General features: G+C 39.8%; 2 protein-coding genes across 4 annotated transcripts; both read right to left on the reverse strand.

Moving 5' to 3' along the window:
• Positions 1-377: 377 nt before the first annotated feature.
• On the reverse strand, positions 378-5062 carry LOC131799508 (uncharacterized). Its single transcript, XM_066166801.1, has 5 exons — positions 3789-5062; positions 3483-3599; positions 2267-2317; positions 1965-2081; positions 378-1151 (listed from the first exon to the last, which is right to left on the reverse strand). The coding sequence occupies exons 2-5, from the start codon at positions 3499-3501 to the stop codon at positions 883-885; spliced, it is 456 nt and encodes a 151-aa protein (XP_066022898.1). The 5' UTR covers positions 3502-3599; positions 3789-5062; the 3' UTR covers positions 378-882.
• A 277-nt stretch (positions 5063-5339) lies between these two features.
• On the reverse strand, positions 5340-20258 carry LOC131769882 (uncharacterized). Of its 3 annotated transcripts, XM_066166762.1 has the most exons (19): positions 20052-20258; positions 18950-19101; positions 17791-18282; positions 17550-17633; positions 17163-17198; positions 16832-16888; positions 16111-16232; positions 15397-15476; positions 14826-14905; positions 14315-14401; positions 13782-13869; positions 13124-13208; positions 12753-12896; positions 12483-12608; positions 12203-12266; positions 11485-11516; positions 8260-8336; positions 6983-7667; positions 5340-6791 (listed from the first exon to the last, which is right to left on the reverse strand). In XM_066166762.1, exons 2-17 carry the CDS (start codon positions 18975-18977, stop codon positions 8322-8324), a joined length of 1620 nt encoding a protein of 539 aa, XP_066022859.1. In that variant the 5' UTR covers positions 18978-19101; positions 20052-20258; the 3' UTR covers positions 5340-6791; positions 6983-7667; positions 8260-8321. The 3 variants fall into 3 exon arrangements, with proteins under 3 accessions (XP_066022859.1, XP_066022858.1, XP_066022857.1); XM_066166761.1 differs by having other exon boundaries at positions 6983-8336; XM_066166760.1 differs by lacking the exons at positions 5340-6791; positions 6983-7667; positions 8260-8336 and having other exon boundaries at positions 11260-11516.
• Positions 20259-23733: the final 3475 nt, after the last annotated feature.

Consider the following 23733-nt stretch of genomic DNA (forward strand, 5'->3'; position numbering starts at 1 on the left):
TCCTCGTTTTTTCTTGATCCACATCTTAATAAACCGGGCCGTTACAAAACAGGGCACGACGTGATAGCATTGAGGGAAAAAAAAAGGAAAGGAGGCCTGGAACTGACGGCTACCCAATTCATACTTCCGTGGGAAGTGGATAGTGAAAAGTATAACTGACAATGAGAAAGGATCGGTAGAGTACTATGGAGTGACAAAAATATTAATCTCCAACCCCCCTCATCCCCCTCCCCCCCCCCTCCCAAAAACAACAAATGATGACCGGTCCGCCCTGGCTAATCCTATTTAGCATGCAATATTTCTTAATTTGAAGGGGAAAAGCGCAAGTAATTCAAAATATCAGTTTCATAACAGATTTTATTTACTTTAAACTCAGGAAAGATACAAGGTATTTTTATTTCAAACTTTGCCACTAAATCTTCATCAAGAGACTATATCTCTTGGTCATGATGCAGTAATTCTGGCGAAACTTCAGTCAACCCTTAATGAACACTTACAGTTTTTCCTTGTATTTTTCTACTGCGGGCCTTCGGCAGGTGATTACGCTTAAGTCAAGATACTGAATATTTACATTAAGTTTTCCTTCTACCATTCTGTTTTGAACTTTAATCGTTTACACATGCGCAGACGTCTGACCACTGTTTTTTGACACTTACAGGTTGCTACTACGTATCATCTTCAAGATCCTATTTGGACTCCTGTGAACTTCAGAGCTATTGTTTGAGTAGCCATCGTGCTACGTCATATAGTATATGCATACGATCCATAGGGGCGCCTACCTTGAAATTCAAATGTCTTTTCCAGGTTCTTAAACTTTTGGTTATATAAGACATTTTCATTAGTTCCACGGCAGTTTTTGAAAACAGTAGAGTTTTGCTTTGGTCAGAGGGTTATAACCATGATCAAAAAGTTGACGTAAATAAACAGGAACAAAAAATCAAATGCCGGAAGTGAATGGAAAATGAAGAGGGTGATCGCTGACAAGCCGATGAAAGCAGCTTTGTAGGCTCGCTTCCTCCTGGTACAAGTGCGGAGCATCTCTTCTGCCAACTCTGGTGTCCAGTCTTTTGTAGGATTCAAGATATCTTTAACTTTTTCGAGTTTCTTGGGTTCACCAGACTCGACGATGCGAGAGTGCTGTGGAGGAAAGTCTATTGAGAGAGAGGAAGGAAAGATTTAGAAACTGAAAAACAGGCTCTATGTTATATTTGCAGGTAACATTGATAACCCTGAATGGCAGTTGTAGTATTGAAATTATAAATTTACGAATCCGTAAAGATGCCGTAAAGTAAGCGTTAAGATCCTCTTTACGCGTCTTTACGAACTTCTTTACACTTTCGTAAAGATTGTCTTTACGCATTGAAAACGGTAGTATGTAAAGATCACGGAGAGAGACTAAAAAACGCCATCTTTACGTGCCTTGTAAAAAGTCATAAAGAGAATATTTACGATATTTTACGGCGACTGTATTATTTTTATTGCTATCAAAGACGCGTAAAGTGTAAAAGCGAAGCTGGTCAAAATACCACGGTAATTCTACGGAAGATGGATGATCCATAATCATTTCACCTCTTTGAGTATTTCTCCAAATAGAAAGTGCTTAATTATATCCATCTTGATCCTTATCCTTTTACGAACATTGAATATCCCTTACGCAGTCTTTAAGCTTTCCCTGCATTTACGCATCTTTACGGAACGCGAAACTTGCCCTTAAAGAAGAGGCTTCATATCTACGTTCTTTACGCAAGAGTTAAGGATGCGTAAATTTGCGATTTTATGCTGCGATTATAACAATACAAAACTGCATGAATTCAGGAGTGCGTCCGACGCTACTTTTATTATCTTATGTTATCATAGTTGTGCCCTTCCAATCAAAATGACGCCGAAGCCACGAGTACTCTCACACTAAATTGCAAATGAACTATTTGTAACAGTATATTGCGTTTAGAATTGACGGAACTCACTTTGCCTCGCAGTTGTCATCTTTTCGTTGAACGATCTTCCAGTGGAGACTTTGTCCTCAATTGCTTCACACAAAGCTTTAAGTAAGGGGACTACTACTTTCCCTTCATTTTCCAAATCTGCAAAGCAAGTATTTCATTCTATCCAGACGCAGTATGTTATCAATTACAAATGAAACTGACCAAAAGCAGCTCACTGTTTCCTCTTCCTCTCCCCCATTTCGCCCTTTCTCCACTTAATCCAGGCTTTCAAAACTACTGTCTCACTCGCACTTAAGTCAAATAAAATCATATCCTCATCTCACCTGAAAAATGTAACTCCTCCTCTTTCTCTCTATGTTTTATATCTTTACACACTGCAATCAAAAGAATAGTGAAACTTCTCAAACAGCTGTGTTACTGGTCCTAGGGATGAGGTACTTAACAAAAATTTCCCTGCAGTGAAGGATATCATTCTCTTACAGCGAGCAGCAGAGGCCTTTTTTCTATCAATAGAACGTAAGCCTAGTCGAGAGAACATAAACTCGTGTTTTCTTAATCCTGAGCCAACCTAATAACTCAGATTGAGTGTATGAACTTTCAACTTCAGAATCAGTCAGGAATTGCAGTTTTAATTTGGAACAACTAAACTGTTCTTTCCGTCTGCCAGGACCTGTAATTTCGTTTTTCGAACGGCCGCTTTTTCACGTCATTTATTTCCTCAGCGAATCAATCGTGCGACGATCAATTATCGCATGAAGTATTAAAACACATTTTTTAAACCACTAAAAATCGTTAGGTTGCGTCGTTCCAAAGTCAAATTCAGTTCGGCTTACAAAAAACGAACGGTCTTGGAGACTTTCGAGTACTGTTGCATATTGCACCACTGGGATCGGCAATTTCAAACGTCAACAAAGATTACAACATCGATGAAAAATAGAAATAGTACGTGATGTTGAGCTTATTGCTTAACATCAAGTGTTATTTCTATTTTTATCGATGTTGTAATCTTTGGTGAGTTTGAAGGGGGTTTTTCTAAATAATTAACTAACTTAACTATTAAAGACGTGTAAAGTGTTAAAAGCGAAACTGGTCAAAATACCACGGTAATTCTACGGAAGATGGAGAGCAATAATTATTTCACTTCTTTGAGTATTTCTCTAAATAGAAAGTGGTTAATTATATCCATCTTATTCCTTATCCTTAACGAACATTCACTATCCTTTACGCAGTCTTTACGCTTTCCCTGCATTTACGTATCTTTACGGAACGCAGAACTTGTTCGTAAAGAAGAGGCTTTACATTTACGTTCTTTACGCAAGAGTTAAAGATGCGTAAATTTCCGATTTCATGCTGTGGTTGTAACAACACAAAACTGCATGAATTACGGAATGCATCCGACGCCGCTTTTATTATCTAATATTATTATAGTTGTGCCCTTCCAATTAAAATGGCGCCGAAGCCACGTGCGAAGTATACTCTCTCACTAAATTAATGAACTACTTGTAACAGTATATTGCGTCTAGAATTAACGGAACTCACTTTGCCTCGCATTTCTCATCTTTTCGATAAACGATCTTCCATTGGAGACTTTGTCCTCAATTGCTTCACACAAAGCTTTAAGTAAGGGGACTACTACTTTCCCTTCGTTTTCTAAATCTGCAAAGCAAGCATTTTATTTTGCATCTATCCAGACGCAGTAAGTTATCAATTACAAATAAAACTGACCAAAAGCAACTTCCTCTTCCTCTTCCTCTCCCCCATTCCGCCCTTTCTCCACTTAATCCAGGCTTTCAAACTATTGTCTCACTCGCACTTAAGTAAAATAAAATCATATCCTCATCTCACCTGAAAAATATAATTCCTCCTCTTTCTCTCTATGTTTTATATCTTTACACACTACAATCAAAAGAATAGTGAAACTTCTCAAACAGCCGTACGCGTGTCATTAGTCTTAGGGATGAGGTACTTAACAAAAACTTCCCCACTGAAGGATATCATTTTCTTTCACCAAGCAGCAGAAGCCTCATCAATAGAACGTAAGCTTAGTCGAGAGAACTTAAACTCGTCTTCTCTTAATCCTGAGCCAACCTAATAACTCAGATTGAGTGCATGAACGTTCGGCTTCAGAATCAGTCAGGAACTGCATTTTTAATTTGGAACAACTAAGCTGTTCTTTCAGTCTGCCAGGGCCTGTAATTTGGACTTTTGAACAGCCACATTTTCACGTTATTGATTTAGTCAGCGAAATCGATCAATTATCGCATTAAGTATACAAACACCCTTTTTTTAACCACTGAAAATCGTCAGGTTGCGTCGTTCCAAAGTCAAATTCAGTTCGGCTTACAAAGAGACTTTCGAGTACTGTTGCATATTGTACCACTGGGGTCGGAAATTTCGAACGTCAACAGAGATTACAACATCGATGAAAATAGAAATAACACATGATGTTGAGCTTATTGCTCAACAAGTGTCAATCACGTGTTATTTCTATTTTCATCGATGTTGTAATCTTTGGTGAGTTCGAAGGGGGTTTTTTTTTTGGATATCCAACAACAAAATTCATCATTTGATTCAGAGTTCGTTGACGTTCTAAAATGCAACCATTTCCCGCGCGTAAATACAGAACAACATATGTACTTTTCTTTACTTATGGATATTGGTCAACAGACTGATGTTAATTTTGCTCCGCGCTACAGATAGGCATTTATGACCGATAATTAATCTCCATTCAGAAGAGAACTAGAAGGAAAAATTTCGAAAACAGGGAACTGGATAACATGATATAGAGCAAGACCCCAAAATATCGTAATTGTTGAAGATAACAACAAAAATAACAAGAATCAAGTAAGTCCTACATTACAAATTGCCCATGACGTCACTATTTCGAAGTAAAATTATTCATTGCAAAGGTAAGGGAATCATGAATTTCAGGACCTAAATATCTCACCAAATGATAAACGTTCAAAATCGGCCTGCAATCACAAATCTTCTACGTACCACAACATTTTATAGATCCGTGGAGATGCTCATACAAAGAGGAATGTTTTGACTGCAGGGCATGTATCAAATACCAATACGTGTGGGGGTCTTTTTGCTCCACAACAGCGAGTAGCTCCGTCACTTTTCTCTCCATAGTTGTAAACAGGTTACTGTTGAAAATTCTTTCGTGATCTTGCGTGTCGAACTTGTGATGCGCCCTCATAAATCGCACGATATAAAACAATTGATCCTCATTTCGAATCATCTCTGGGAATCGAATCAAAAACTCGTCTAGGCCTTCTCGAGAAATTTGAAGGTATTTTTCGATGCGTTTCGACGCTCCTGGACTAAACTGGTTTTCGTCGTGGAGGAATCGTTCACACTCCTCCAGGTTGAAATGATTCGGCATGGCTGAACACGATTGTCTTCACTTCAGTGTTCCGGTGTTTCACAAATTTCTAAGAATTTCGGAAAGTCCACAGAAACTTTAAAGATACCGAAGTGTGTGGGGGGAAGGGAGATTTCGAAATATCGAAAAAATAAAAGACATTGTCATAAACGCTAGTCATTTGACCCGGATATGACCTGCAGTTAAACTAATCAATCGGCTGGAATTTTAATACTCACCCACGTTTTCCTTTTTATTATGCGCCGGGATCATTCCTAAGCCAAAATTTTCGTCATTTTGACCCTAAATTGGCTGGACCGATCTTTGATCAAGCGAGACCCAGCGGAATTTTGCTTAAGCGGTCCGATAGTTCAGCAAGTGTGGTAAGTGAGAGCGATAGCTCGACCAGCTTCAGGCCAGCTGAAGGTTTGGTAGAAAAAGAAAAAAATACGACAAATGGCCGCAAGAAGAGCAAAGGGCTCAAGTAATGAATATTAAACCATGATTCGGCTGGGCGAGGAACGGTCCACGTGTAAGGCGCAACACGAATTCTACATAAATGCCGCCGTCTTCTTAGAAAAGCGACATTCAGGATTTACATGTATTCATTTACCCATCTCTGGTAATGGATGAAAAGGCAAACATTTGCTGCTGTTGCATGTCGATAATTTGTAGAAGTAGAATGGCAAAAGCAAAGCAAAATGCCTGATTTGGGTTCATGTTTATTACCGCACAATACGCGCCAGAAATTAAATCTGATCAACTGTGTTTATTTTTACGTATTTGTGGTTGGGACAGTAGTGCGACCTGTCCCTTATCAGCTGAGGAAATCAACCCCCAGAGACGGAATTTCCGTGTGGGGTTCAAGATTCACGCACGTTCTACAACGATTCATAAGCACTAATTTCCTATTTATCATGGCTTTTCTCGACAACCATGCTGCTAAATTCCTAGCGGCTTAAACACCGCGCAAATACCTAGTTTCATACATCACTGCTCGCAGAACTAATTTGATTACCCTATGCCGCTCCCAATTACATGTTACTTCTAATTGTAACGTTGACTCTGTACTTTAACGGTAACGAAATTACAACTCACTTAATACACAATTAAATTCAAAATAAATCTGGGAAATTAATTTTCGCGTGAAAACTTAACACTCTCCCCCTTTCATGCTGTGGTTGTAACAACACAAAACTGCATGAATTCAGAAGTGCATCCGACGCCGCTTTTATTATCTTATATTATTATAGTTGTGCCCTTCCAATTAAAATGGCGCCGAAGCCACGTGCGAAGTATACTCTCTCACTAAATTAATGAACTACTTGTAACAGTCTATTGCGTCTAGAATTAACAAAACTCACTTTGCCTCGCAGTTCTCATCTTTTCGATAAACGATCTTCCATTGGAGACTTTGTCCTCAATTGCTTCACACAAAGCTTTAAGTAAGGGGACTACTACTTTCCCTTCGTTTTCCAAATCTGCAAAGCAAGCATTTTATTTTGTATCTATCCAGACGCAGTATGTTATCAATTACAAATGAAACTGACCAAAAGTAACTTCCTGTTTCCTCTTCCTCTCCCCCATTCCGCCCTTTCTCCACTTAATCCAGGCTTTCAAAACTATTGTCTCACTCGCACTTAAGTAAAATAAAATCATATCCTCATCTCACCTGAAAAATGTAACTCCTCCTCTTTCTCTCTATGTTTTATATCTTTACACACTGCAATCAAAAGAATAGTGAAACTTCTCAAACAGCTGTGTTACTTGTCTTAGGGATGAGGTACTTAACAAATTTTCCCTATCGGAGCACACATGCCAAACTAACTATGCAATTGGATGGGATAATTCTAAAATTATCACCACTAATCGGCGTTACCACCAACGCTTTTGTTTGGAGGCTTGGCATATTAATTCTGCCCACGCTCCAAGAAATCATTTGAAACATGCAGGATTTCGAACACGCTCGACTGCACAGAAGATAATAACATCTATACCAATGACATACCTGAAATTGCCGACAATGAAATGGCCTTGGACGACAAGTTTGAGACCGATAGCAAAGAAGAAGACGAATAAACACTTCATTCTTGAAGTTATCACTAAATACGACGGCTGCTTTAGGAGTCATCACTTAAATAAAAGTCATTGACAAACAATGATTTAGCGTAGGACTAGTAATTTGTATTTGTTGATGATCGCTCGGCTGATAGCCGAATAAACATTCCATTTACGGTATTTGTGCGTATTTCAGCTTATCATATAATGTATGGTAGTCTCCTGCATTTATTCCAAGGCTACGGCTTTGTTTTAGAACAGCATGGTACCGCAAAATACCGGCGAACAATTGCTGTAACCTATAGAAGAGAATCATAACATCAGACGACTCAACAATCAACCCCCAGAGACGGAATTTCCGTGTGGGGTTCAAGATTCACGTACGTTCTACAACGATTCATAAGCACTAATTTCCTATTTATCATGGTTTTTCTCGACAACCATGCTGCTAAATTCCTAGCGGCTTAAACACCGCGCAAATACCTAGTTTCATACATCACTGCTCGCAGAACTAATTTGATTACCCTATGCCGCTCCCAATTACATGTTACTTCTAATTGTAACGTTGACTCTGTACTTTAACGGTAACGAAATTACAACTCACTTAATACACAATTAAATTCAAAATAAATCTAGGAAATTAATTTTCGCGTGGAAACTTAACACTCTCCCCCTTTAACTAGTCTACGAGTCAAGCATCTGTCACTGCGGCGCGTCTAGGGTTACGCCTAAGCCCTTTGGAGCCCTCTAGAGCACCTCCCTGTGGTACTTCGGATTGGATCTCGCTTTGCGCCTCAATGGGGTAGAGTTTTTGAACGGGTCTGGACATGAGTAAGGACTTCCCTTTAGAAATGACTCGAATGTTTGCACCCCTAACTACGTCATCTTTACCTTTGATGAGACTCTCTACAACTTCCATTCTCCACTCTTCTTAATTTCGTCGTAAACTGTGACTACATCTCCCTTTTCTACGGTAGTTAGATAACAGCGTAATATGTGACTAACACAGTGTATAGACTGTACGATTTTACGCCACTATCTGCGTCGATGCATATATATGTAAGATTTTAAGCCCTTCAAAAACTCATTAATAATTCATAAGCCCATTAACCTATCAAATGGTAGATAATACATCACGTGCAGTGACTTTATATCGATAAACCTCATCCTTATTAGTATGCGGTGTTTTATCAGATATAAAGACACTGCACGTGACTTATGAATATTAATTGGCGTAAAATCTTACATATCAATACTACCGACTGGGAGAAATTATGCCGTTAGTTACTGGCGTAAAATCTTACATATAGACACAACCGACTGGAAGAAATTACGCCGTTAGTTACTGGCGTAAAATCTTACATATAGACACAACCGACTGGAAGAAATTACGCCGTTAGTTACTGGCGTAAAATCTTACATATCAATACTACCGACTGGGAGAAATTACGCCGTTAGTTACTGGCGTAAAATCTTACATATAGACACAACCGACTGGGAGAAATTACGCCGTTAGTTACTGGCGTAAAATCTTACATATCAATACTACCGACTGGGAGAAATTACGCCGTTAGTTACTAGCGTAAAATCTTACATATCAATACTACCGACTGGGAGAAATGACGCCGTTAGTTACTGGCGTAAAATCTTACATATAAAGACTAACGATGGGGTCAGAACCTCTTCGTCTACTTCTTGTGACGCGTCATACGCCACTCTCAGTTGGTTGTGCTGGCTTCTTTGCGTATGATCGCCAAATGTGGGATGCAATGAGCTCCATTCGTCTTTCCAGACACTCTTTCTATTACTCCTGAAGCTAACTGTTCTTTGATAACTGAGTCGTACTCTCTCAACACCTCTGGCTCCTTTCTAAGCTTTTTGACATGACCTATCATACGTGACAAACTCAAATCGTAATTACTATCTAAGACGTCACGCCCCTCCTTCCATGGCAGCTTGACGGAATACCGATTTCCGTTAAACATGATGTTTACAAATTCTACAAATTCTACATGTCTACAAATTCCTTGTACACTCTGTCACCCTCCGTTATCCCTGACGTTTCTAAGTCCCAAAGAGCCTGAACATCCTCTTCCAATTTTTCCGCAATTATACTGTCTCTTCCCACGAGATTTACACTGACTGCTTGCTCTCTCATTGTTGACTGACTAGACTCTAGAGGACCAGAAACAACCCATCCTAACCCTGTTTCTATGGCTACCGGCTCACCTACACCTTCCCTGACGAAATTACCAGACTGAAAGCTCCATAGATAATCCGCCCCTATAAGAACATCTATCTCTAACTGCTCATTGTGCCGGAAAACATCGGAGAGCCATATGTTTGCTAAGTGAGGGTAGTTCTCACGCACTAATTCCAGGTGCTCGTTCTTTACTCTTGAGATTTTCAGGGACGACAAAGCCTTCGGTGTAAATTGCGTTTACTCACCCTAATGGGGTCAAAACATTCCAATCACCTCAATGAGGTTTGAACCCACCACCCGCTGCCCAATAGTGTTGACAGCGAGCCACTCTTTCCGGAGAGTCTCTAAACTAAAACCTTTTAGTATGGTTCAGTATAGTCCTCGAGGCGTTTGTCCTCTTCGGAAAAGGCGTAGCTCAGATAACTCTCGTGGCCTGCTCTTGACTTCTTCTTGTTCTTAAGTTCACTCATCTTCGTTCGCTATCTTCGTTCACTATGTTCTTTCACTATCCAGCTCGAAGGACCAGGTTTCGCAGAATTTCCCACTTCCGTTGCTGAGAATTCCGCACACGCTTGTTCAGTAACCTTGGACTGTATACTTTCTCTTGATTCAGGCTTTATTGACGACAATTCAGCATTACACGTTCCGTTCTGCGATCTATCTACTCTCAAGGTTTCTGGTAAACCAGACCAAAAACTCTCGATCTAAAACGACCACGATACCTCGTTTTGCCACTCTGCGACAAACGAGGCTCGATTACGCAATCGAGCCTCCATTTTCCAATCGAGCCTCCATTTTTCAATCGAGCCTCCATTTTCCAATCGAGCCTCCATTTTCCAATCGAGCCTCCATTTTCCAATCGAGCCTCCATTTTTCAATCGAGCCTCCATTTTTCAATCGAGCCTCGTTTCTTTAATCGAGGCTCGTTTCTTCACCCGAGGCTTGTTCTTAAGAAAGAAAGAAAGAAAGAAAGAAAGTCTGCCCCAAGTGTCGCGGCTCACGAAGAACCTCGTCCCAAGGGACCGGTTAGTCTGCCCCAAGTGTCGCGGCTCACGAAGAACCTCGTCCCAAGGGACCCGTCAGTCTGCCCCAAGTGTCGCGGCTCACGAAGAACCTCGTCCCAAGGGACCCGTCAGTCTGCTCCAAGTGTCGCGGTTCACGAAGAACCTCGTCCTAAGGGACCCGTCAGTCTGCCCCAAGTGTCGCGGCTCACGAAGAACCTCGTCCCAAGGGACTGGTCAGTCTGCCCCAAGTATCGCGGCTCACGAAGAACCTCGTCCCAAGGGACCCGTCAGTCTGCCCCAAGTGTCGCGGCTCACGAAGAACCTCGTCCCAAGGGACCGGTCAGTCTGCCCCAAGTGTCGCGGCTCACGAAGAACCTCGTCCCAAGGGACCCGTCAGTCTGCCCCAAGTGTCGCGGCTCACGAAGAACCTCGTCCCAAGGGACCCGTCAGTCTGCCCCAAGTGTCGCGGCTCACGAAGAACCTCGTCCCAAGGGACCGGTCAGTCTGCCCCAAGTGTCGCGGCTCACGAAGAACCTCGTCCCAAGGGACCGGTCAGTCTGCCCCAAGTGTCGCGGCTCACGAAGAACCTCGTCCCAAGGGACCGGTCAGTCTGCCCCAAGTGTCGCGGCTCACGAAGAACCTTGTCCCAAGGAACCTATCAGTCTGCCCCAAGTGTTGCGGCTCACGAAGAACCTCGTCCCAAGGGACTGGTCAGATTGCCCCAAGTGTCGTGGCTCACGAAGAACCTCGTCCCAAGGGACCTGTCAGTCTGCCCAAAGTGTCGCGGCTCACAAAGAAATTATTATCTTTAAAACATGACAATGTAACATGCTATTTGTAGGGTTTTGATAATAAAGGCATACCTCCAATAATTTTACGTGACATGTCAATGTGCATTACTTCCCTTACCTCATTTTTATTTCCGGTGTCTCGATCTTCATCTGTTGTGACAAGAATTAGTCTTAGTATGCAATATTATATAATTTTATATAATTAATTAGTTAATCATTAATTTTTATGGTAATGTATTTCCCATCCTACTTCGATTTGATAAGATGAGCTAGTTGTTGGGAAAAAATCTGTGAACCAAACACTTTTGAACTTTATATTTTTTATTTCTTTTTAAACTTATGCTATTTGCTGTAATGGCTCAAGCAACACAGGTGATGGTTATTAATTCATGAAATGCAATGAATTGTGTGGTGACCTCTAGACTTAAGCCTGTGAAAAAAGTGTTAATGTAATAAGCCTGTCAACACATAACATGATATATGATCAGTGTTGATTTTTGGAATTTAAAGGCAATTTCTTGTGAAATTTGTTAAGAAACATGTTTTCCTTGTATTTAGGAACATTGTTAAGTCCTCATCTTTATCTCAATTTCAGCTTATTATCTCTGAGAAATGCAGGTTACCTGCAATTTCCTTTTGGATTGCATTAACCCATGTTAAGACTGGGCCTGCTTTTCTTGCCTGGTCTTAATATACTTCATCATGATCTTAGTTACATGTCTTCATACTTTGCTTCCTTTTGTCCAGTGTCATTTGAAGGTACTTCATTTTTATTCTTCAAACTGTTTTTTCATTTTCTTTTAATTATTTTTTGATGTAATATTTGTATTCATCACCTGGTAGTGTGGATGACAGTTCGCCATCAGACTGCAAATCTGGGACATTTCCTTGGAATGTCACCTGTGGTAAAAATAAGGAAGGCCATTAACTGACCCAGTTGTCAGCACATCAGTTGTCATATTTTTGCTTAGAGTTAGAAATCATGATTGAAAGGGTATTTTGACATTTAAATTTAAACATTTACCTTCTTAAAATAACACAAGTATATTTTAGACTTGAATTCCAGGTTTCTAGTACTGTTATAATTTGTTTTATGTAATATTATTGTTTACTTACTCTCTCATAAATGTGCAAGACCTCTGTTCTCTCCAAAAGGTCTCCATGTCTTACCACTTCCCTACCTCTTTGGATAGTAAAATAAAGTGGTAGACATTCATTGGAGCCTGCCCAGTCATATACCTCCTATGTCATTAAAACAGGAAAAAAGTTTACATTAAAAAAAAAAAAATGATCAGGCAATCACCATATGTCTGCATTTTAGAAGAAGTACTTTTTAAAGCAACAAACTGTATCAATATATATATATATATATATATATATATATACCTGGAAGAAAGCACCCTTATTGAACTGGCGTTTTTCCTTGCCATTTGAGTGGCATAGGACAATTGTCACCTTCTCTCCTTCTAGACTGGGCTGGGTAACCCTGCCTTGTCGGGCCTCCCTTATTTTCTTGCTTGATTTTTTAATCTGACATAATAAATACATGACAACTCAATTAATATTTCGCTGAAAATGTATAAAAGGTATTGAAATTTCTGCTGCTTAGTAGTTTATTGGTAATAAGTATTATTTATGCTCCTAGAGTCTTGAAGGAAGTCATCTAACAAAGATCCTTATTTCATTGCTGGACTTTCTTGATATCATTGATATGGGCATTATCTTTGCAATATAATTTTTTGGGAAATGATATTTACCAATTTCGTCTTGTCATTCTCGATTGCCTTTTGCAATGAAATCTCCTGCTCCCTCTTTAATGAGCGTTCCTGTTCTAACCTCTCCCTGTTGGAAACAATAAATAGCCAGCTGTTACCATAAATTTGTTGGTAAATTGATAAGCCTCCCTTTCTATGTCAAATACTCATAATTTAGTTTGTGTCACAGCTGATACCCTGGTGTTAGTACTGCTCTCTTTTGATATTCTTGTAAGTTCATGCTTAATGGCAGGAGGCTGGTAAATATAGAAAGATCATGAATAACATCCTTGCAATTTTGATCGATTTTAACCGCCCTCCTCCTCCCTAATAATTAAATTTTGCGTGAGACGAATCATTCTTTTCAACTTGTGTATCTCATCAGCATTCACCTTGATTTGGTGCTACAAATGTACAAAACATATGCATATTATACAGATATACCTGGGTTTTTAGAATCAAAACATATGCATATTATACAGATATACCTGGGTTTTTAGAATAGGAAGTTGTAAACAAGACATTATTTAACATGATAACAGCTTAGTATCTGATGCTATATATGTTTATGGAAATTTTCAGTACGATCCTAAGGTTGCTAATGAGTAACAAGTTGGAAATATTTCTACCTTTATCGTATCAAATATAAAAGACCTCTTACCATTCCCTGGTGAATGCATCCACAGCATCTGCTGCCCTTTTCATAGCATCCACCACATCTTCTTCTCGTGCTAATTGTAGGTTGTCTCCTAGTCATAAGAGTCAAAAGTGAAAGAATTCTGTTTTCAGCCATCTTAAAGTCAAATCAGATAAATATTAACCTGTGATATTTACTCTTAGAAAGCAGCCAAAAATATGTAGTAAAGCAACATACCAAATTTACACCAAGATTCTTTTTTGTACTGGGTTAAGCTGTGGTGTGAAGGTAATAATACTAGTGCCTGATAATGGCATGGGAAATTATAACTGTCCAGTAAACAGGTAATGAGAATACTCAGACATATCAGGTAGAAGTTATTACTGTATCTTGATGCAACACCAAATTCTCATAACTAATTTTCATGGAAATGTGTAGCAGCTGGAGAGGAGACTTAACAATCATATTTTGGGAGTTAAATTAATTTTACTATTATTATACAAAATTCCCTTAGTTAACATATACTGACTTGTAAAACAAATTCTTAAAACACTCACCGCAAAAACGCTCTATGAGTATGGGCTGAGAAGTTGTGGGTGCCATTATTAGCAAATCCGACCCTGTGCTTCCAAATTTTCTTTTCACTGTCGTAACAAACACACATAAAATGGTAAGAAGAGTTTGAGAACATTGATAATTATGGTCATTATTGCATCTATTATTGGAGTATGAAGGTTGTCATGGGGTACCAAACATAGCATAATGAAACACAACAGAGACAATGAAACAACAGGAAATACTGGTTGGCTCATTTCTGCAGAAAGTGAAACAATTTATTTGAAATACATCCTGCAAGGGAACAGGAGATCAACCCTATCAAAGTCCTTTAATAATGAAGAAACATATCTATGCACACACTCTTCACATTACACAATATCACAATAAAATGGAAATATTCTACTAAAATATTAATGTTTAGCTGGTTAAATTTTAGGGAAGTTTTTAAACTTTGACCTTTTGTTGTCTTTTATCTCCAAAAAAACTAAAGTGTGGACAGTTATTCAATACCTTCTCTCCCAGATTTTGAGTTTTCTTTTGTTATCCAAAAGTATGTGTTTCCATTACTTCTGCGTAGAATATTCAGAATCCTGATGATTTGATAAAGGGAGAAACATCTTTGATTAATAATTTAATCACTACATAATGTGAAATACAGCATGTGTGCATTGCACAATGGATATGGAAAAATATTGAATACCTCTGTGATGTTTATTGAATGATCTTTGTGCTTTGAATTTTAACATAATGTATGATTGTAAACATAGACACCAGTCAGTTGGGGCCACTTTCATTCTTAAAAAATTGTCATGTGGGCATACATTGCACTAGGTCGCCATGACCACCACTGATGTCACCCATGTGATTTTAAGCAATATCCACATGAAATTTTAAGCCACTGTTCATGCCATGTGTATCTTAATGAGGAAAAGATATCTGTTGAGTGTGATCTACAGCATATTAACTAGAATATTGATGTACATATTTGTCATGGTGACTCGGTGTAAGAAAAAAGGCTGTTTTAGTAGAGTGCAGCGTGCTTTTAGTAATAAAAATAACCTTAAGAATCATTGATAGTCACCTTATCACATCAGGTATGTTGTCACCTTTGAGGATCACTATGACCATGCTCCTCCTGTCGGACCTGGCCTGGTGACACATCTAGATGCACAAATTTTATAGATTAAAGTAGAATAAAATTTAACATATAGCCTTAACATATCAAATTTTACATTGACATGTCATTTCTTTTGTATAATGGCATGACACAGTGCATTGTAATAATGCATAGAATAGGATTATATGTCAGATAGAGAAATGAAAGTTGATCATATTAAGCAAAACAGTAACTTAAGTATATTTTTCCAGAAGGGTCTGTTCCAACATAATGACCAATTTAGATTCACAAAAGTTTACAGGCTAATTTTTTTTTCAAATGTGATTGTCAATACATGTTACTTGTCAGTAATTTAACACATTGACACATGGGTATGCTAACTGTATTTACTATAAACATTTTACCTAAAAATTGCAAGCTATATGGGCAAACATATAACAGGAACTAAATTGACTGCCATGACACCCTTTAACTCCCATGAGTGACCAAGACAGAATTTATCCTTACAATATCAACACAGCATCAACCAGATAAGTGATGAGAATAAAGAAAAATATCAATTTGGGAATAATTAGTTGATCCAATACTAAATTCCCTGAAATAACATGACAAGGATTGTATGGTTGACAGTAAGGAGAATTACAAATTTGGTCTCAGAGTTAAAGAGTTAACACAAACCTCCTCATATGTCAAGGTCAAAAAGATTGGCAGAAGAATGTCCTCATGGGTTGATGCTGCCTCCATGAGCACATGTTCACAGGAAAGCACTTCCTGTGTTCTGTCCATATCATTCAATGGCACTACAAAATTATTATGAGTGTGGTTTACAAACAGTAATGGTATTCAATTGAACTGTCATCCATTAAGGATGTTTGTGCCAGAATCTTCCCCCCAGCTTTTTTTTTTAAACTTTTGTTGTAGTTTGCTTATGGCCAACTAATGCCAAGAGTGTGTGAATGAAAGTAAAGGTATCTATTTCTCCTTTTTTCTTTTCACTAATAGTAAAATGCAATTGCACATGTTACTCATTAAAAGATAATCACTGGTTATATTGGTTTTGTTTTGTTTTTCCTTTTACCTAATGAAGGGCAAAAAAATTGTAGTTTTGGATTTGAATTCCTGTTTTGTCTGTACTTAAACAGTTAATCTACCAGTGCTTATAGTCTACAGTGAAATGTGAACTGGGGATTAATAAAAGCTTTTTCAAAATATATTTAGCTGAAAATATGAAACAGATAGCAACATAAGATATAAGGAAGCCTCAGTCATGCATTTTAAGCTAGAATGCTGCTTTTGGCAAGATATTATTTTGTATCTAGTGGAAATTTTTCTATTGTCATCGTCCAGGGAGAGCCGTGCATTAAAGTGCATTGAATTATTGACAATATTTCCAACATACCTTGAGCATTCTGATTGAGAATTCCCAAAGAACTTTTGTCTTCTTTTACAATCCCAGCTGAAATGAAGTGGCATAAAATTAAGTGAATATCAAGACATTAGTTATTGTGCATTCCTTTATGCCATGAAACTGAATGAGTGAGTCAATCTGTCAGTCTATATCACACCATACTGTAGCATAGTAGAATGTTCTATTCTCCATTTACATGAGACACAGTTGTTCATCTCTTGAATTTTAATTAACACATTAAGTAATTAAAATTATGTTGAAGTTAATTCAACATTTGTTTTTCAAAGTGTATGTGTTTTATAATCCGTTTATAGAAACGTACCTTTTTGCCACTGATGTATGCCAGTTAAATGACATGCTATGTTGAAAGGGAAAAAAAATCATGGAGTAAAAATTTTGTCTTTTTTTAAAAATTAATTTCTTTCATTTCTCACATAAATTTGGTTGATTTACTTCACACCTCATGTGTAAACTTGGCTTGGCCTAGGGTGCACAATTAAGTTGCCTCTTAAATGGTAATTTATGATACAATCGGAAATCATCCATGTAAACTACTTGCAGTAATAAAATAGATTTCTAGCATAATATACATGCAGTTTTCAGAAAATATCCATTGCCACCCTAGGGATTAATCCAAATCAGGATTGGGGTTGGGGTCTGCAAAAAAACGAGCATTTAAATGTTCTTTAATCAGTCATCATCATATTACCTGAGTCAACATTTACTGGGTTACTAGCTAAATAGCTTCTGTCGAGTTCATTGTCATTGACATCATCTAAAGCGATGACACCATCTGTTCAAAAAACAACACAACACAGTTTCAGGTGTATCACATGATAATTATCTACGGCAGATGGGTCAACTGCTTCCACACAAGATGCAAATACAGGATTAAAATATAAATCATTAATAAACTTAATAACTAATGTGCCAATCAATTAAGCACTTACATTCACTTGTAGGCAATGTCAAGTCCACCAGACCAACAACACCACTTGCCGCACTTGTTGCACCACTGGAAGTCTCTGGCTGGATGACTGAATCGGTCACACTTGTTTGAGATTGGCTGGGATTTTGGTGACTGGTAGATTGTTGAGAAAGCAAGGGAGGGTTGGAATTAGGTTGAGCAGGGAAAAGGGAGGGTTGGAAATGGTTTGTGGAGGGTGGGTTGGAATTGGGCTGAGCAGAGGGGAGAGAGGGTTGGGATTGGTTTGTGGAGGGTGGGTTGGAATCAGGCTGAACAGGGGGAAGGGAAGGTTGGGATTGGTTTGTGGAGGGTGGGTTGGAATTGGGCTGAGCAGGAGGAGGGGAGAGTTGGGATTGGCTTGTTGAGGGATGGAGGGAAGCAACATCAAAATTAGGATTTGTTTGAAGAGATGGAGAAGGATGGTTGGGATTGCTTACTCCTGGTGTTGGTATAGACTGAGGGTTAGTGTTAGATCCTGAGATAAAAAAGGAAACAAATAATTTTTAATTAGTGTTTTGAATTATTAGTGAAATAGTGGAAATATGAGCTTATTGCAAGTTTTCCTTTGATAAATCTATGACATAAATATTGAAAATTTTGAAAGGCAAAGAACCTTCTTAAACTTGTAGTGCAATCCACGGTAATAAAAATAAAAAAGGATGAATATTTAAAAGTCATAATATCAAGATTTAAATTTCTCAGCAGAATAATTGGGTTATGTTGTTGCATATGTCTGCCAAAGAATATTTTCTTTTTTTAAGTGTAGTGAAAATGCATTCCCACTTTCAGGAGGCTATTATTTCCAAAATGTACATGTTCCACTTTTTTTGTATAAGTGTGTAATTGAAATTCTAACAGATATTTTTTGGTGCTGTGGCCATATATTTTACTCCACTGCACTTATATCCATGTCAACATGCAAATTTGCTATAAAACAGCCTTTGCAGCACAGTTATCTGGAAGCTTTGGCAAAGATGGCCTTTACTATCTTTACCCATGATAAATGTGTATGCACTCATTGCAATCTTTTTGTGCTGAGTCAAGTCACAATGTCAACAATTTTTTTTGCTTGTGGCCAAGGACATTTATGAGCTGACTGCAACAACACAAACCCCTTATTGCTTATGAAAGATTACACAAACCTCCATTTCTTGGGCGATGCAAAACCATATATATTCGCCTGGAATTAGCCCTCCCCCTGCCATAAATTCTAAAAAGTTCCTTGACATCTGGTATGCCTTTGTATACTTTTTCTATTCTGCTTCCTCAGTTTGCGGACTTGTATAGACGAATTCTATGAAAAGAAAGGGCCAACATTGACACCACATACAGTTTACAGTTGCTACATATGAAATGGGATTTCAATTCACTATGTAGTAAATATAGTATGTAGTAAATATAAATAGAGATGATCATTGATAGGTTTCTAGACTTGTTTGACATCTGTTATTCCAGTCCATATTCCCCTCTGCCCCTTTGCCTCCTCCCCCTTTTCCAATGGTTAGCCCTGCCAATCTGAAAATTCCAGTTAAGGCTCCTGCTTTCCTTAAATATTTTACCAATTGCCAGTTTTCACTGTCAAACCATCATCAAAACAATTAAACAGATGAAGTCAAGAATCAAAGGGATAAAATAAGCTGAATATTCAAACAGTCTCGCAAAGATTCAGGTCTGTGCGATGTTTCGTGCGAGGGAGGGTCACAAATATGGCAGTTGGAAGCTACCAGTCAATTCCACCTTGCTTTAGCAGAAGACGAAAAACCCCATAAAACTGAAATTTGTTAAAAGAAAAGTCTTCAACTGTTCTATGAACAACCTTAACTAAAATCTCATAAGGATTGATAATTCCTTATTTTTTAATGTTGATGACGACACGTGAAATGACGCTCTATGGGGTGGGTCTGAATTTTTTTTCCTGTAACACGGATTCTTTCCGCCCACCATTACATGTGTTATAAAAGGTGCTGCTTTTGTATATTATGAGCAGATTTCACTCCTTTACAGGCCTTACAGTCGCAGCAGGTCCACTGCGCATACTTAAGTTTTTATGAATGATCCCTAGCAAATAGTTAAAGTATAAGTGGTAAATTACTAAAGGCTGTCTTGAATCCTGCGTCGCGTGGCTGGAATTTGCATTGTTTTGCCTTACCTGGTTTTTACATTTCTATAAACTTATCCGTTTACATCCAGTATTCAATGCATACAACTTGCATGCGAGATTAAGTGCTCTGGTACTTATCCTACCTATTCAAGTCAACTGCCGCAAGTCCAGCAAAATTTTCCTGCACCAGCTCTTTCATCTTTGCACTCGAATAGTTTCCTTGAATTGCGACGTCTTTAACCCTGCCCTCACGATTCAGCAGTACCCACGGATTTCCACGCGGTGCACATTTTGCCTTCTCTTTCAGCCATACGAATACTTTATTAGTTGACCTCCCTTTCGGCTGCGGTGACCCGCACTCGCTAGCAGAGCTGGAATCGCCTGAATCTCCCATGTTCGATAACACTTCGTCAGTTCAGTCAACTTGCACAACAACAGCCTTTAATCGATGAAATCAAAACGAACAGGCCCTCTTTGTTCTGCTGTAGAAGCACGAGTCCGGTACGTGAATACGACAACCGAGATCAATCAACTTCATTGTTGGGGGAGGGGGGCCCCCAGTGGGATATTATACCAAAAGACTATTTCCGCTATCACATCAATATTGTGTATATGGGTTTAAGTCTATGTGGTGTTTACGGTTTAATAACCACTGAGACGTTCGGTAGAAACACAACGATATTTAATCAAGCTGTGAGACGAAACCCGACTACAGAATAGCTTCTCTTCATAAGGACCGCGTGTGCATTCCGAACATTATGATTGGCAGCTGTCAGAAACACTACATCTCTCCCCTTCTTGATTGTAAACTTGAATACATGTATGTCTGGAAAAGATCGACTTAAGCAACTGAACTCTAATGATTAAGAACGATAAACTGGAACGTGTTTAGCTTGTCACAAAGTTCAACTGCAAGCTTCGAGTGTCTGGTTCTATTGCACAAGTAGGACTAAGTCTTTCAGTTTTGCAGGGAGCCTAGTTTGCCTCTGAGATCGCCGCAAGGGTGTAATTGGGCTTGGAGAACTTGATGACTTGTCTTGTTCTGAAACTTCTGGTGGCCAAGGCTCTGCTGTTAGATCTTCGTCTGCCTGCCCTTGTGTTATCTTTTCAGCATGCCTTATGTGGTTCGGGACAACTTTGAACATGGATGAGTTCCGCGTGATAGTTTTATTCCCATTGCTTGCTGTAATCATAGATCCTTTCTTTTCTTCAACCACGAGAGGTACTGGACTGAACGGGGAGCTTAGCTTGTTGCGCTTTGGTTGCTTAATAAGGACTGTGTCTCCTAGCTTGATCTTGCTCTCTCCCACTCCTAACTTATGGTCTGCATATGCTTTCATCTTCAACTTCTGTTCTGCATCCCTATCTGTCATGCTCTTCTGTTTCTCAAGAACTGGTGGTGTCACTTCTGGTAGCGTAGTCTTGAGCTTCCTGTGATTAAGTGCTTCGCACGGCGAAATTTCAGTGGTCGAATGAGGTGTCGCCCGATACTGTCGTAGAAACTTGTAGAGTTCTTGTTTCCAGCTCTTGTGCGCAACGGTAGCGGCTCTCACGCACTTCCCTAGTGTCTTCATGAAACGTTCCGCTTCGCCATTAGCTCTTGGCCAGAGAGGCGTGATTTTGCGGTGGTGGAAACCCAGATGCTCAGCAAAGTTCTTGAACTCCGCGCCATTGAAGGGGGGTCCGTTGTCACTCTTTAAGACATCAGGAATTCCTTGTCGAGCGAAGATTGAGTCAAGCTTCGGGATGGTGGATCTAGCAGAAGTGGATGTGACGATTTCAACTTCTGGGAAACGGCTGTACTCGTCTATGACGACCATGAGGTACTCTCCTGAAGGGAGTGGTCCAAGAAAGTCCATCGCAAGTTCTTTCCAGGGGGCGTTTGGTAGCGGTGTCATCTTTAGAGGTTCGAGTCGTTCTGCCTTACTAGTAGTTGTTGCTTGGCATGGTAAACAGCTGTCGACTTTTTCCTTAACCATCTTGTCTACACCAGGAAACCACACTTTCTCTCTGATGAGGCGTTTTGTTTTTACCATTCCTTGGTGTCCAACGTGTGCTAGGTCTACAGCTCTGCCTCTCAGTACTTTCGGGACTACAATCCTGTTTCCTCTCTGTACAATTCCTTGGTAGGCCGACAGTTCGTCCTTCACATTTCTGTACTCCTGTACTTCGGGATGTGTCCAATTGTCAGTCTCGATGGCCTTGATAAGTGCTTGGAGCGAAACGTCCTTCTCCGACTCTAACTTGATTTCTTGCAGCGTCATTGCTTTTGGCACTGCCTGGTTGCATACATAGTTCACGTAGTCTTCCGCAATGCTGCTCTCCTTGCTTTCTATGTTACTTGGATGGCGGCTCATAAAATCGGCTGGATTCTCTGCGTCCTTGCCAGGTCGATAGGTGAGTTGGCAGTTGTAAGGCATGAGCCTCAGCTTCCATCTGTCGATGCGCGCTGACGTTGGCTTGTGACTGTTAAAGATACCTAGGAGTGGTTTGTGGTCTGTGGCAATGGTGAACTCTGATCCATAAAAATAAAGATGAAAATGTTCGACTGCCCAGACTACTCCTAGCATCTCCCTCTCCGTTTGAGAGTATCTGCTCTCGACGTCACTGAGTGCTTGGCTAGCGTAACTGATAACTTTACCATCCTGTACCAACAATCCTCCAAGTCCGACAGGGCTCGCGTCGACTATCACTTCACTCTTGAGTCTTGGATTGAAGTACGACATCACGTGATTCTTGATCAGGCTGTCTTTCAGCTTGTCGAATGCACGTTGCTGTTCGTCGGCCCACTGCCATGACTTGTCCTTCTTGGTTAACAGTCGTAGGGGAGCAGTTATCGTAGCGTAGTTTGGAATGTAACGAGACACATATTGAGCCATTCCCAGCAGAGACTTCACCTCGCCGATGCTTTCTGGCTTGTTCATGTCAGTGATCGCTTTGATCTTGGCAGGGTCTGCCTTGACTCCATTCTTGCTGAAAATCTGTCCGTAGAACTTAATCTCACTCCTTGAAAAGGAACATTTCTCCTTGTTCAGGCGTACGCCATGTTGTTTCAGCCGTTCCAGTACACCACGGAGGTTCTCATCGTGTTTCTTCTGAGTTTTTCCATAAACGATAATGTCGTCGGACATATTCTTGCATCCAGGGAGGCCTGTGAGTATTTCTTCGATTGCGTTCTGAAAGATCTCGGATGCTGCGTTAATTCCAAACATGAGGCGCTTGTATCTTCGGAGTCCGACGTGTGTGCTGAATGTGGTAATGTAGCGGCTCTCTGGAGCCAGCTCCAGTTGGTGGTATCCAGACGAAAGGTCTAACTTGCTGAAGACTGTCGCTCCGTTGAGGTCAGCAACCAGATCGTCTATGGTTGGCATCAGGTGTTTTTCTCGTTTAACAGCCTTGTTGGCCTCTCGCATGTCCACACATATTCTCACTTCACCAGAGCTCTTGGGGACTATGACAATAGGGCTCACCCAGGGTGTTGGGCCCGTTACAGTCTCGATGATGTCTAGCTCTTCTAATCGCTTTAACTCCATTTCGACATCCTTTCTGACATGGAAGGGTATCCGACGGTGTGGTTGTTGTTTGGGTGCAACGTTAGTGTCTATGTGAAGCTTGATGACTTTCCCTCGCACTTTGCCGATTCCACCGAACAGGCTCTCCAAATCTCCGTTAGTGGGGGACTGGGGACTGGTCTCGTCAGGTTTGACTTGATTGATGATCTTGAGCACAACAAGTTTCGTAGCAGTGTTAAAACCCAGGAGGTTTCCTGAAGCACCTTTGATGACGTGCAAGGTTGTCCATGTGCTGCTGGCGTTGACGAATATT

The sequence above is a fragment of the Pocillopora verrucosa genome, chromosome 5 (assembly GCF_036669915.1).
Source record: "Pocillopora verrucosa isolate sample1 chromosome 5, ASM3666991v2, whole genome shotgun sequence".
NCBI classification, from domain to species: domain Eukaryota; kingdom Metazoa; phylum Cnidaria; class Anthozoa; order Scleractinia; family Pocilloporidae; genus Pocillopora; species Pocillopora verrucosa.

What these genes read in the sequence shown, in the direction of transcription:
- LOC131799508 (XM_066166801.1), bottom strand. An exon ending in GGAGGAGTTACATTTTTCAG is followed by an intron (nt 2,082 to 2,266) that starts GTGAGATGAGGA and finishes CTTGCTTTGCAG; the next exon opens with ATTTGGAAAATGAAGGGAAA. An exon ending in GATGACAACTGCGAGGCAAA is followed by an intron (nt 1,152 to 1,964) that starts GTGAGTTCCGTC and finishes CTCTCTCAATAG; the next exon opens with ACTTTCCTCCACAGCACTCT.
- LOC131769882 (XM_066166760.1), bottom strand. Translation starts at nt 18,977, where the DNA reads ATGGTTTTGCATCGCCCAAGAAATGGAG. An exon ending in AACATACCTGATGTGATAAG is followed by an intron (nt 14,906 to 15,396) that starts GTGACTATCAAT and finishes TCAAATCATCAG; the next exon opens with GATTCTGAATATTCTACGCA. An exon ending in AGAATGACAAGACGAAATTG is followed by an intron (nt 12,897 to 13,123) that starts GTAAATATCATT and finishes TTATTATGTCAG; the next exon opens with ATTAAAAAATCAAGCAAGAA.